General features: G+C 33.4%; 1 protein-coding gene across 2 annotated transcripts in view; it reads right to left on the bottom strand.

Moving 5' to 3' along the window:
- Nucleotides 1-647: 647 nt before the first annotated feature.
- Nucleotides 648-14,367, bottom strand: part of npdc1a (neural proliferation, differentiation and control, 1a) — a 33,126-nt gene continuing 19,406 nt past the window's right edge. Inside the window, exons 3-9 of one of the 2 annotated variants that reach the window (XM_051092245.1) lie at nucleotides 7,130-7,222; nucleotides 6,191-6,394; nucleotides 5,343-5,409; nucleotides 2,868-2,949; nucleotides 2,674-2,753; nucleotides 1,980-2,079; nucleotides 648-1,296 (exon numbers count right to left, since the gene is read on the bottom strand). In XM_051092245.1, coding sequence (XP_050948202.1) covers nucleotides 1,225-1,296; nucleotides 1,980-2,079; nucleotides 2,674-2,753; nucleotides 2,868-2,949; nucleotides 5,343-5,409; nucleotides 6,191-6,394; nucleotides 7,130-7,222 — 698 coding nt within the window. In that variant the 3' untranslated portion in view covers nucleotides 648-1,224. Of the gene's footprint in view, nucleotides 1,297-1,979; nucleotides 2,080-2,673; nucleotides 2,754-2,867; nucleotides 2,953-5,342; nucleotides 5,410-6,190; nucleotides 6,395-7,129; nucleotides 7,223-14,367 lie in introns of both variants that reach the window. The other variant, XM_051092244.1, reaches the window with a different exon arrangement.

Genomic DNA, 14,367 nt, shown 5'->3' with positions numbered 1-14,367 from the left:
CCCATCGCAGAAAAAAAAGAGCCTGTACTGGGGGAGGTCGTGTCTCCTCCTGCCACGTTCTCTTTAGATGGATGAGCTGGAGAGGACAAACAAACATTTCAGCTTCACTTTCTTTCACGGAACAAGCTTTTTAAGCTTCAACCTAAAACATTAATAGAAATGAAACACCGACAGGTGTTTTGAGGTCAAATACACACTTTTGACAGTGAAAAGCATTTGCTGCCCAGTGCATTTAATGCACAAATGTGATGCAGTTTTCATATGCAATAACATCATAGACTTCAAGAAAGTACTATATAATACATTTAAGTTTATTTATTTACACTAAAGCGAAATTGAGCACAGGAACCTCGACATCTCTCTGTTTCAGTCTAACTAGTATTTCATTTTCTGACACAACTATTATATCCTTAGATAAAATGGGTTTGAAATTTACTGAGGGATACAAAGAAAAAAATAAAGAGAGGGAGAAAGAGTTCATATTGAAGAACATACATAGGAAAAATCACTAATCTGATAAATTAAATAGAATTACTCTAAAAAAAAATAATATATTATGTTGTTTTTGATCAGTATTGATAAGGACAACCAAAGGTTGACAATAAGAAATAATACTAAGGTTAGGAGAGATAAATAACACCAGCAAATGTGTGAGAGATAACTGTATTTCGTATACACAACAAACAGAAAAGGTGCTTCCAGAGGCAGCTTTGCCCAAAAAACTTGAAGTCTGGTTAAAAATGACATTTAGCTGAAAAAGATGCTTATAAAGATTCCTGACACGACCCTTAAGAAATGATTTTAAAAGGGAGGTGACATAAAAAGCTAGGTAGTGAGAGAAAACAAACCCCAGACCTGAAGAATAAAGCTGTGGTGTAAAGAAACCGCATTTAAAAGCCGGTCTGAGTTTTCACTGAGGTTTTGCGGTGCAAGAGTTCTTTCACATTCGGTGCATGTGCATCTGAGTAAAAGAAAAACCTTTTAACCACTGCTGTCTTTTACTTTTATTTACCTGATTGACTACATTCAGTATCTGTACAGTTGGGGTGTTTTTCTCACTTTGTTCTAAGGGGTCTAGGTGTCAGCACATTTTTTTTAACAGAGTCATATTTGTGTGTGGTGTAACATGTAGCTTCACTCTGTGGAGGAATGCTTTTAGGTGTGTTAAACCTATTCTAAAAGTATGCAGGTGTGTGTGTGTACGTATGTGTGTGTGCGTCCAGGTCACTTGTGATTCCTCTGGGAGTGTAAGGTGGAGTCGTCAAACAGTGGGTTTTTCACCTCCATCTCTCCAGTCTAAAGAGGGAAAAAACAACAACGAATTAACTGAAATACATAACAGTCATACCTCATTCAGTTAATTTGTGTTTTTTTAATCTTGGTTGTTGAGGAAATGTACACTACCAATCAAAAGTTTTTGAACAGTAAGATTTTTAATGTCTCTTCTGCTCACCAAGCCTGCATTTATTTGATCCAGAGTACAGCAAAAACAGTACAATTTTTAAAATATTTTTGCTATTTAAAATAACTGTTTTCTATTTAAATATATTTTAAAATGTAATTTATTTCTGTGATTTCAAACCGGAATTTGTAGCATCATTACTCCATTCATGATCCTTTAGAAATCATATCTAATATTTGATTTGTTGCTCAAAAAACATTTATTACTATTATTATGTTGAATAATGAGCTGAAGTAGCTTTGTAGCTGAGCTGAGTAGATTTTTTAGGTTTCTTTGAGTTTGCATGCATTATATGCTACAACAAATTTGGTAAAAAAAAATAAAAAAAATAAACAAAATTAAATATAATAAATACATTTCTAAACCAAACAAGAGCATTTAAATAAATAAATAAATAAATAAATAAATATATAAAATTATAAAAATATATATAATTTATTTTTTATTAATCGTTTGTTAAAATTATCATTAAAACACATGCTAAATAAAGATGCTAAATACAGAAATGTTTACACACCGGTGCCAGTCCAGGGCACTCGTACACAGTGAAATCTCCCACTTCATTTTCCTCATCTGATGTGGCCCCAGACTCTGAGACTTTAGGTTCTGCTTTATGTCTGTGTTCAAAATAAAAAGAATTATATTAAAGTCTATAGCAGTAAAGTCTATAGTTTAGTAAATAAATATGTATTACAGGGCAATGGCTGCTTCAGCTTCATTCATGATATCATAAATGTTGCACAGTAGCACAATAATAACATAAAAGGAATTTGACATCTCAATCTATGTATTTACATTTCATAACCAAAATATCATCCACCTACAAAAGTAGTCCAGTCCTAAAAAGAATGATTTAGACAACTTTACGGCTCAAACAAAACCCACACACACAGACCTATAAAAAAGTTAAAATAAGTTTAAGCAGTCAGTCAGCATTACCATAAATGCTGGTGATAAAGCTTAACACATGAACCCAGTACACTTAACATGATTCATATCAACTGCAATGTATACACACATGAAAGTGGAAGCAAATAAGAAGAAAGGAAATGAGCAAGTAACATTACATATTTTTACATTTTCTTAGTCAGCATTCTCTTTAAGCGACTTGTGATAAAACTACACAAGTAATGTTACAGGAAATGACCAGGACAGAGAACTGAGATGAGACAGTTCTGTAAAATAATAAAGAGATCATGTACTGTGCTTACTTTTCCATTGAAAGCATCTGTTGCTTTTGATGCTGGTAGTGATACATCTGAGCACTGTGAGCCAGGGTTTTATCCCCAGACTAAAATGTGGAAAGACATGGTCATAATCACTTACACATTATAAGAAAAAATGCTAAAGTGTTTATTGTATTTTTGAATATATGAACTGGCATTAACGTGAATGCGATACTTACTGAAGCATGATTATGATTGGGGCCTGCAGCATGAAACGCAGGGTAATCAACCTTCTCAGCCAGATGTGTTTCTCTCTGTAACCTGCTAAATATAAATAAATTAATTTTAAAAAATCTCTCTCTCTCTCTCTCTCTCTCTATATGTATATATATACAGTTGAAGTCAAAAGTTTACATACACCTTGCAGAATCTGCAAAATATTAATTATTTTACCAAAACTAGAGGGATCATACAAAATGCATGTTATTATTTATTTAGTACTGACCTGACTGAGTTTATAAAAATTACCCTGTTCAAAAGTTTACAAACACTTAATTCTTAATACTGTGTAACTACCTTAATGATCCAACACTGTGTTTTTTGAGTCCCTTGTTTGTCCTGAACTGTTAAACTGTCAGAAAAGTCATTCAGGTCCCACAAATTCTTTGATATTTCAGCATTGTGTATTTGAACAATTTTGAACAATGACTGTATGATTTTGAGATCCATCTTTTCACACTGAGGACAACTGAGGGACTCATATGCAACTATTACAGCAGGTTCAAACGCTCACAGATGCTTCAGAAGGAAACACAATGCATTAAGAGCCGAGGGTGAAAACTTTTGAACGGAATGAAGATGTGTACATTTTCCTTATTTTGCCTAAATATCATATTTTTTTCATTTAGTACTGCCCTTCAGAAGACACAGAAGATACTTACATGTTTCCCAGAAGACAAAAAAAAGTTACCCTTAACGCATTCCTGGAACCTGGGCCCTCATTTATCAACAGTGCATAAGCACGAATGTGTGCGTAATGAATGTGTAAGAACAGTTTCACGCAAACTGTGAGATCTACCAACTTGTACTTTTACGTAGAAATGTGTGTAAATATAAGATTATGCAGAGAATCTAGTGGGAGAATAGTGATATTACAAAAAGAAAGTGCTGCTGCGCGTTTCCTGTATTCTTTGACTGAAAGTAATTTCATAGATCAAGCTAAACATTTGTATAATTGGTGTGAAAATGTATAAAATACACACTGCAAAAAAAGTTTTACCTTACTTAGTATTTTGTCTTGTTTCTAGTCAAAATATCTAAAAATTCTTAAATTAAGAAGATGCATTTACTAGACAAGCAAAAAGACATAAGATATTTAGTCTTGTTTCCAGAAGGGACAAATTTCACTTAAAACAAGTTAAACTATTTAAAACAGTTTAAACATCCTCTTAAAACATGGTTATTTTTTTTACCCCACTGGCAGATAATTGTACTTATTTTAAGCAAAATGCACTTGATTTAGATTTTTTTTTACCCCAGGAAACAAGAATAAATATCTTAGTCTTTTTGCTTATCTAGTAAATATATTTATTTTTTTTAGAATATTTAGATATTTTGACAAGAAACAACACAAAAATACTAAGTAAGGTAAGCATTTTTTGTTTTTTGCAGTGCAGCTGGGAAGTCATTTGAAATGTAGCTATAGTGTCATGGCTGATCACGCTTTGCAGGAAAATTCAGCAAACCATGCCATGCTGAGCTGTTGTCACCATTACTGGAGGCGTTTCTGAATGCAGACGACCATGAACGTGAACGAGTATGGTGCTTAAGAACGTGGGATTTCTGAACAATGATTACTTACTGGTGTGCGTAAGAACTGCACACACACATTTGATAAACATAGTTTTTTTTGTACTTGCACACATTCTAATTTTAATTTGTAGAACAAAACAGAACCTTTTCTACGCATTGTTGATAAATGAGGGCCCTGGATCTTAAAATTATACAGTCATTGTTGGAAAGGGTTCAAATACACAAAAATGCTAAAAAACAAAAACAAAGAATCTGTGGGACCTGAAGGATTTTTCAAAAAAAAAAAACAGCAGGCAGTTTAACTCTATGTGTGTGTGTGTGTGTGTGTGTATATAAATATAACAATAAATATATATAAAAATATATATAAAATTAAGCAAAAGTTTGCAGTAGAAATGTACATCATTTTAAAGAAATACACACCTAATTTCTTATAAATTCTTTAATTTAAAGGTGCACTCCACTTCAAATTTCACTAAAATGTTGTTAATAATTTTATAATAAACATTTTTATGATTAAGGATAGATTTTTTTAAATGTATATACTAAAATAATATATATTTTTCTTATTTAGAAGACTGAATAAAAGAATATAAAATGGGGGGGGGGAATATTATATGCAAAATATACAATTTAAAACATAATTAAAAAATAAGATCTGGCATTTTGTTGTTGCTGTTTTGGTTCTTTCCCTAAAAATTAAATACAACAAAATGAATTTTAACTTCTTGTAATTGCATTGCACTGATGTGCTGTTTTTTGTAAGACAATGTTTGAAAGAAATTTCTGCAATAAAAGTTTACTGAAAATTAAAATTGAGAAATTGGCATTATAATGGTTTGATCTGAAAGTACAAACTGACAAACTGTATCACTGACAAATCTAAATACGATTTAACATACCTGACCCAGCAGACAGCAGCGATGATGAGCGCCATGGATCCCACAATAATGCATAAAGAGACCATCACTGCTCCCAGAAATACACACACGCAATTATAAGAGAGAGAAACAGAGACAGACAAGAAAAACTATGAGGAGGACTGTCATAAACACAACATGCAATGTCCTTCATCGAAATGAGTGACGTTCTCGATTACAGCATGTATTGATATATTAGGAGAAGCCAATTATTAAAAGCGCAAAACATCATGTGATGGGTCTGCTGTTAAAAATGCCATTTTTGTCAGGGATGTAGACCAGCCAAACCACAATAAATCTGGTAAAATGGAAGTAAAAACAGCAGAAAGATTTCTGTGGAAACTGGGTCAAAGTATGTTGAAATGATTAAACAAATAACAACACACAACACACTGATCATAATTGTGCTGGAACACAAAACCAGTCATAAGGGTCAATTTTTTGAAAGCTGAATAAAAGCTTCCATTGACATATTAGGATAGGACAATATTTAGCCGAGATACACTTATTTGAAAATATGCAATCTGAGGGTGCAAAAAAATCTAAATATTGTGAAAATTGCCTTTAAAGTTTTTCAAATGAAGTTCTTAGCAATGCATATTACTAGTCAAAAATTAAGTTTTGATATATTTACAGTAGGAAATGTACAAAATATATTCATGGAACATGATCTTTACTTAATATCCTCATGATACATATGGCATAAAAGAAAAATCTGTAATTTTGACCCACATAATGTATTTTTAGCTATTGCTACTTAAGACAGGTTTTGTGGTCCAGGGTCACAATTAGGCTTTAAATAAAATCGAAAAAAAACTAGTGACACATACAGACGAGCAGGCTGTCTCCGGAAGAGGTGGGAGAAATGATCGGTCCATGGCGGTTGGATGAGTTTGTGACTGGCAGGGGAGGTTTAGGGGTCTGGTATGTTGGTGTCGATGGGCTGCTGGTTGTTGGTTCAACAGTTGTGGGTTCGTGCAGACTCTTCTGCTTCGATTCTGACTGGGATTGCGAAAGAGACTGTGACTGAGAGTCTATAGAAAAGGTGCAAAGACAGAAAACTGATTACAATCAATTACAAAAAAAATCCTTAATATTATCTAGTTTGATGATGCCAAGTTAAAAAAATATCAATAAAATTCTTTTTAACAAAACAAGAATGAAGAATTTTCAAATTCTATATGTTTCAGCTTTAATGTTTATTAATGTGTAGCAGGGCTGCATTTTTTCTATCATCCTCCATTAACGCTAACAATACCGGCGTGCCCTTATGCTAGTATTTCCTGGCACTGTTTAAATTCAGAGATAAGAAGACTGCAATCTAGCGGTCAGGATATACGCTCAAAACGAAGCAACTGTCATAAATCTTGTATGATTATTTTTTTTTTTTTAATGTTTTTGAGAATCGATACAGTATTGCCAAACAAAATATCGCAATACACACGTGTATCGATATTGTCTTACACCCCTAATGTGTAGTAAGAAACAAGTACTGGATTTTGTTCAACAAATATGATGTAGGACTGTTATTTTTCTACATTTTTGTTTGCAGTTTCTGTTAACTAAGCGCCAATGGCTTCTGCTATTCAAAGGTACCGTTATTTTTCACACTGACAAAGCACACTGCGTTTAAACAGAAACTTCACACATAGCCAAGAGCGAGTGAGGTGTGAAGTTTAGAAGGGTTTGCTATGAATCATTACCAATATAAACGCTTCACCACCTCTCTAACCATAACCACACAGATTTTAAGAACAGATAGTTCAAACCTGGTTTGACTTCTGATATTTGCTGCTTATTAATGACAGAGGACAGAAAGTCGATTTCTTCATCAACGTCGGGACGAGAGGCTGTGGAAACACCTGTGGAGATAAAGATACAGTAGAATGTGAAATGGTAAAAATATCACAAAAAATAAGACCACATATTTTTTCAGTACTTTATTCCAAACTTAGTTTAGACTCAATTGCATTGGGAGTATATTATGAAACTTTGTAAATATTCATATATACATAATCTATGAGAAGTGTGATGAGTGGGCTGTGTGTGTCCTGAGAGTGAGAGTGTGCCAGAGTGTTGTTTGTTTGACACGCTCTAAAGGGAAAACAAAGGCAGCACATGGTTTAATGGTACGCTTGGCCAGACAGTAAGCTGCATTCCAAGACTATATAAGATCGTCCCTCTTGACAACCAGCCTGAGTGTGTGTGGCCAATGAGAGGGGGTGTGTGATCACTCATTAGCTCTCACACACCGAAACTCAACAAACTAAGAGCATTCAAATTGGAAAGAATTGTGAGAAAGTACTGATTCACAGAAAGGAATCAAAACTCTGTTATCACTTATCTTGAATAAATCAATTTAAAAGACGACAATATTAAGAGTAATTTTGTATTACTGCTCCTATACTCAACAGCATTGTTTAAATAAAAAAAACACCAATATAATAACTTTATTTATTATTTTATAATGGTAACAAAATTATATTGAATATTTCTTAATATGAATTAAATAATCCAGCACTGGTTAGTAAAGGATACAGTCACAAAATACCATATGGTAAAAGTTGTAATATCATCCAGCCATAGATGGTTAACTGTAAACAATTAATCAAAAAAATAATACAGAATATATAACTGCATCAACCAGCCCTAGGTAGTTAATTATATCAGCAGAATAATACTGAATAAACTATAAATATTCATTACTTCATTTTAAATAATAATAAAAATATTATGTTATAAATATTAATATTAAATTACAATAACTAACCCCAGTTGATCAGGTCCATTAATAATTATTAACAGATACACTTTTAGTTTTAATAATGTAATAGTAAATGTTGCAATTAATATTAACTGAGATTAATATGCTTACTATTTTTATATATATATATATATATATATATATATATATATATATATATATATATATATATATATATATAAATATATAAAAACAACATCCAACCCTGGTTGGTTAATTTAATGAAATAAAATAATAATGAACACACTATCAATATTCATTATATTAACTGGTTAATTTTACACTACCAGTTAAAAGTTTTTGAACAGTGAGATTTTTAATGTTTTTTTTTAATGTTTGTCTCTTCTGCTCACCAAGCCTGATTTATTTGATGCTAAATACAGCAGAAGCAGTAATATTGTGAAATATTTTCACTATTTAAAATAATTTTTATTTGAATATATTTTAAAATGTATATTATTCCTGTGATCAAAGCTACATTTTCAACATTATTACTCCAGTCTTCAGTGTCACATGATCCTTTAGAAATCATTTTAATATGCTGATTTGCTGTTCAAGAAACATTTATTATTATTATTATTATTATTATCAATATTAAAAACAGTTGAGTACATTTTTTGATGAATGGAAAGATCCAAAGATCAGAATTTATCTGAAATAAAAAGCTTCTGTAAAATTATACACCATACCATTCAAAAGCTTGGAGTCAAAATTGTAATTATTTTTTGGGTAAAAAAATTTATAGAAATTAATCATTTTATTTAGTAATGATGCTTTAAATTGATCAAAAGTAATGGTAAAGACATTTATGGTTTGACAAAGGTCGGCTGGATAAAGCTAACAGCCACGGAACTGCGTGGTGAGGTGTTGCATATGGTACAAAGCTTGTGTCTGCAAAAAGGTGCTAAAAAAAGCTGACATTTCCATACTGAAACTTCATGCACATATAAATATCAAACTTTCCTCAGCACTGTATCATAAAGTGCTGACAGACCGGAGCTACTAGAAAACAGAAAGTTTACTGTCATGACGTTTTGTGTTTAGTCTACAGAAGACCGGCCATCTGCCTCCTGGAACAAGACTGATGTGATAGAACAGCACATATCGCTGTCCGAGCACCCCCACACACCACAGCAGGTGTCAAAGGAGGCAGGTCAAACCATCTGTACTTGTTTTGAGGGGATAAGTGGACCTGTAAATCTGTGGTTTACACATAAAGATGGTGTTCACAAACAGTCCAGCCTGACTAAACCTGACGTACAAGCAACTGAATTAACAATTTAATAAAGTTTGACTCACCAGGCGCTGTCTGTTGCTGAAACGTAAAGTAGAAAACCCATGAAATATTTAGGTTATTTATAAAAAAACACATCATTTTAGACATATTTTGGACTATGGGGGACACCATTATTTCAGTGATGTCAAATGGTTGCACTCGGCAAGGCACAGGCGCTACCTGTTGCTATTTTTACCACAACACAACTTAGAAAAATAAGATGCTGATACAATGACCACAGCTACTGAAAGAGCTTATAGTTGGATATACACGTAGGCTTAAAGGGGTCATCGGATGTCCATTTTCCACAAGTTGATATGATTCTTTAGAGTCTTAATGAAAAGTCTATAATATACTTTGGTTAAAAATTCTCAATTGTAGTGTAAAACAACACCCTTTTTACCTTGTCAAAATGAGCTCTGCAAAAATCATCCTATTCTGATGGATTGTTCCTTTTTACCCTTATACTCACTTCTGCTGTAAGTGAAGCTGGATCACGAATAATTAGCGCGAACATAGACGCATTTATGTAGATCGGGAGGCGCATTCCCTTCACAAACAAACGTAATCCACTGCATCTTCAGCGGCTCAGATATTAGGAGTAAATAACGACCACTATGTTCATTATTACATCCAGCAACACAACAACTCAATTGGACATATGCTTGTCTAACTTCCATTCCTGCTCCGGCATCGAAAGGTCTGAGGTAAGAGCTCATGTCAATCAACTATCGTGGGAGCGGCCTCTGTTGGTGTGACACCGCACCGACAGGCATCTGAGAATGGTTCGATTTGAAAAAGTGGATATTATTTTTACACATTAATTAAAAACCACTGCATGGATTTTTATCATTACAGGGTAGATTTGTACATCCACAGCCAACACAATGTTCAAAGAACATGACCCCTTTAAACCAAATGCGATACAATCGATTCTTGCCCACAAGGAGTCTAAACGCCCCCGGATATCGAGTGAAATCTGTGCTGAGAAACTCCTTTAGTGGCTGCGGCGTCATGACAAGCGTTGGCATGTTTACATCCTGTCAGGATGGCACCTCAAAGGCATCAAGGCTAAAGTGAAGAGAACAAAGACGCATGTCTTTTAATTCATCCACAGGCATCTTCCGATTTTTTTCTACTCTTCTTATAACCAGTGTTGGTAATGTTACTTTAAAAAGTAATTAGTTATAGTTACTAGTTACTTCTCATAAATAGTAACTGAGTTAGTAACAGAGTTACATCATTATAAAAGTAACTAATTACCAGGGAAAGTAACTATTGTGTCTTTAAAAAAAAAATTTAAATATATTAAATAACTTGGATGACCCCAATATTAAATATGTTAAATGAATGAAATTTTAATGAAATTAATTACATTTTTAGTTTACTCACCAGACTAATATTAAATATCTGATATAACTAGCATTCAACTTTAGCCATTAGAACTTTAGTAATTAGAATTAGCATGTATGAATGCATGTTTGTCATGTTGACTGAACTTAGGACTGGTGGTGATATTGTTTGTAATTTAGTGTTTCTATGAACATCTTTTTACTACCACGAATTCTACTATTAATAACAATATTAAACACACTAAGCGTTCGCTCTAACTGATTTGCTGTAATCAAAACAGGGACGATAATAGGTGAGCGCCAGCCAATGACATTGCTGTTTGCACATTAGTTCCGCCTACTACCGGAGAAACCAGCAGTTCTTAAAAGCTAAAGTATTCCAAAGGAGCTCTGTTGTTTTGAGAGGGAAATACAACGAAGAATATCGTTTACACGTAGCGCGTCAATTCTGCATGGTATAAGACTCTGTCGCTCTGTATGTTTCTTTGGGTGTGTGAGACAAAGTGACGGTTAGTCGTGTGCCTTCACACTAGAGTTTACAGCTCGTCAAATACAGGTACGCTGCGCATCCATTCAGATGAACTGAAAAATAAAATTCTAATAATATTATAATAAATGATAGTAACGCCGTATTTTATTGGCAGTAATGGTAACGGCGTTGTAACGTAGGAAACAGTAATTCGTTTGATTACTCGTTACTGAAAAAATAACGCCGTTATTCCCATCACTGCTTATAACTAGGAAAGCAATGAAGACTTACATCGCTTCTCTTGTTGCCCTCTGACTGAAAATTACATCCAAAAGCCACACAATGTGGCATCATATCAGTATTTTATATTCAGAGCTGTGCTGTGGTAAAAATAGTAACAGCTAGCTCCAGTAGCTCACAGAGTGAAACCATATGACATCATTGAAATAATGGCGCCTCCCATAGTCCAAAATATATAAAACTGTATAAAACGACGTGGATTTTTTAAAATAATGTCTTTTAAATAAATCTTTCATGGGTTTTCTAATACATTTTTCAGTAAGAGACATCATTTACATTATATTAAGCCATACAAGTCCTAATACCCAAGGTTCCTTTTAACCATTATTATTCTAACTATTATGAATTTAATTTTTGAAGATTATTGAAGTACGTGTTACAGGATACAGATACTATTTCAGTCCTGCTACTTCAAAATTTCATGTTTAACTCAATGTGTTGCTTGCTCTTTTTGTGTAACTGTGAAACTGACTAGCAATGTCTGAGTGAAAATTGTTTGTACACTAATTTTGTTTTTCAGAATAGCAATATTAAGACCTTTTATGCTCTCAGAAAATTGTACTTTTATACCCCAGACCATTTACTGTTTGAATATGCATGTAACGTGAGCATATTAACCAAAAAAAATGCAGGCATACTTTAAAAATCCTCCTGAAAGAGTATATAATCTTGGCTGTTTTCAGCATATTATAATTTGGGACACACTAATTTCTCTGACTCCTTGAGTTTTGTCAGTATATCATGCAGCTTTCTATAACTTGCCAGATCAGGCAGCTTTAACAGGCATGTGAAACCAACAGGCAGTGTATAAGCTAGTTTTGTACACAGTTATGCTGCCATCTAGTGGTGACTTCACCAAGTGCACTGGTCAGTGATTATCAGGTGTTTCTGACAGAATTGAGTGCTCAAATAAAAACAAAAAACATGTAGTGATGACACATCAATACAACCAAATAAAAATAAACTACAATTATGATGTGTGATTTACTGAAATGCAAATAAACACCAAAATAGCGCTAACAGACAGTCAATCCGTCAAAATGATAATTAACACAGTCATGTAAGAGTTCAAATCAGGCAGGTGTTTATTGACTGCTGTCCTGTTCTCTGTTGTCTGTCTCTTTCTGTCCAATCAGTGCCGCAAAAATGCGTCTGCTGACCTACATAGGAGGATGATGATTAGTCACAGACACTGGTTTAGCCGATGGCTGTTAAATACCTTGTCAATGTGGCCTAAATTCAAGGGCAGGAAAAAAATATTAAAAAAAATCAGGATTTCCAATACATTCATTGGAGTATAAAAACCCAAATGAACGTTTACTGTTCTTTAAAACTCTAAAACACCCAGTGTTGTTCACTCATAACAATATTAAAGCAAAGAGACTCGTGATGCAGGACTGTTTGATCTGTAAACTCTTAAACAGCAGGTTCCACCTTGGTCTAACATTCATTATCGCTTTAATTGTGCACTTTGAATCTTTAAGACGTCTCTGTAAAGCATTTCAAAAGCCCAGAGGTGATGGTCTAATAGATTGAACTGCTCTCAAAGTCAAGGTTAAACTAGAATATAGAATAGGCTGTTTAATAAAGTAAAAAGCACTGCTAAACACTAAAAACATTCATACGCTTTTGTTTTTGAAGATATTTTTGGCAACTAAAAGAACTATTTGTACTCGACTATTTATAACCTGACAAATGAAAAGCTATGCTGTTATGCTGCAAGTTTATGGTTTTTAAATAGCAAATCCTTTTGTGCATGACTTCAGCTTATATACAGTTGAGGTCAAAAGTTTGCACACACCTTATGGTTAATTATTACAAAATGCATGTTTGTTTTTTTATTTAGTACTGACCTGAATAAGATATGTCACATAAAATATGTTTACAAATAGTCCACAAGACAAAATAACTATTGAATTTTTTAAAAATGACCCCGTTCAAAAGTTTACATACACTTGATTTTTTTTTACCTGAATGATCCACAGCATATTTTTCGTTTAGTGATAGTTGTTCATCCCTTGTTTGTCCTGAACAGTTAAACTGCCTGCTGTTCTTTTATAAAAATCCTTCAGGTCCCACAAATTCTTTGGTTTTTCAGCATTTTTGTGTAATTGAACCCTTTCCAACGGCGACTTTGAATTTGAGATCCATCTTTTCACATTGAGGACAACTGAGGGACTCATATGCAACTATTACAGAAGGTTGAAACACTCACTGATGCTCCAGAAGGAAAAACCATGCATTAAGAGCCGGAGGGTGAAAACTTTTGAACAGAATGAAGATATGTACACTTTTCTTATTTTGCCTCAGTATAATATTTTTTTTTCATTTAGTTCTGCCCTTCAGAAGCTACAGAAGACACTTACATCTTCCCAGAAGACAAAAATAAGTTGCATTTACCCTGACCTTCAGATTCAAAAGTTTTCACCCCCAGCTCTTAATGCATGTTTTTTCCTTCTGAAGCATCAGTGAGCATTTGAGCCTTCTGTAATAGTTGCATATGAGTCCCTCAGTTGTCCTCAGTGTGAAAAGAAGGATCTAAAAATCATACAGTCGTTGTTGGAAAGGGTTCAAATACACAAAAATGCTGAAAAACCAAATTTGTGAGACCTAAAGGATTTTTCTGAAAAAAAAAAAAAAAAAAAAATGTGGGACCTGAAGGATTTTTCTGAAGAACAGCAGGCAGTTTAACTGTTCAGGACAAATAGAGGACTCAAGAACAACTATCACTAAAAAAAAAATTAAAAATTAAAAAAATAATTCAAGTAACAACGCAGTATTAAGAACCAAGTGCATGTAAACTTTTGAACAGGCATTTTTATAAATCTTTTATAAATTTATACATT

Source organism: Labeo rohita, chromosome 21, assembly GCF_022985175.1.
Source record: "Labeo rohita strain BAU-BD-2019 chromosome 21, IGBB_LRoh.1.0, whole genome shotgun sequence".
Classification (NCBI taxonomy): Eukaryota; Metazoa; Chordata; class Actinopteri; order Cypriniformes; family Cyprinidae; genus Labeo; species Labeo rohita.
The sequence above is the reverse complement of the archived record's forward strand: the minus strand, read 5'-3'. Positions and strand labels throughout refer to the sequence as shown.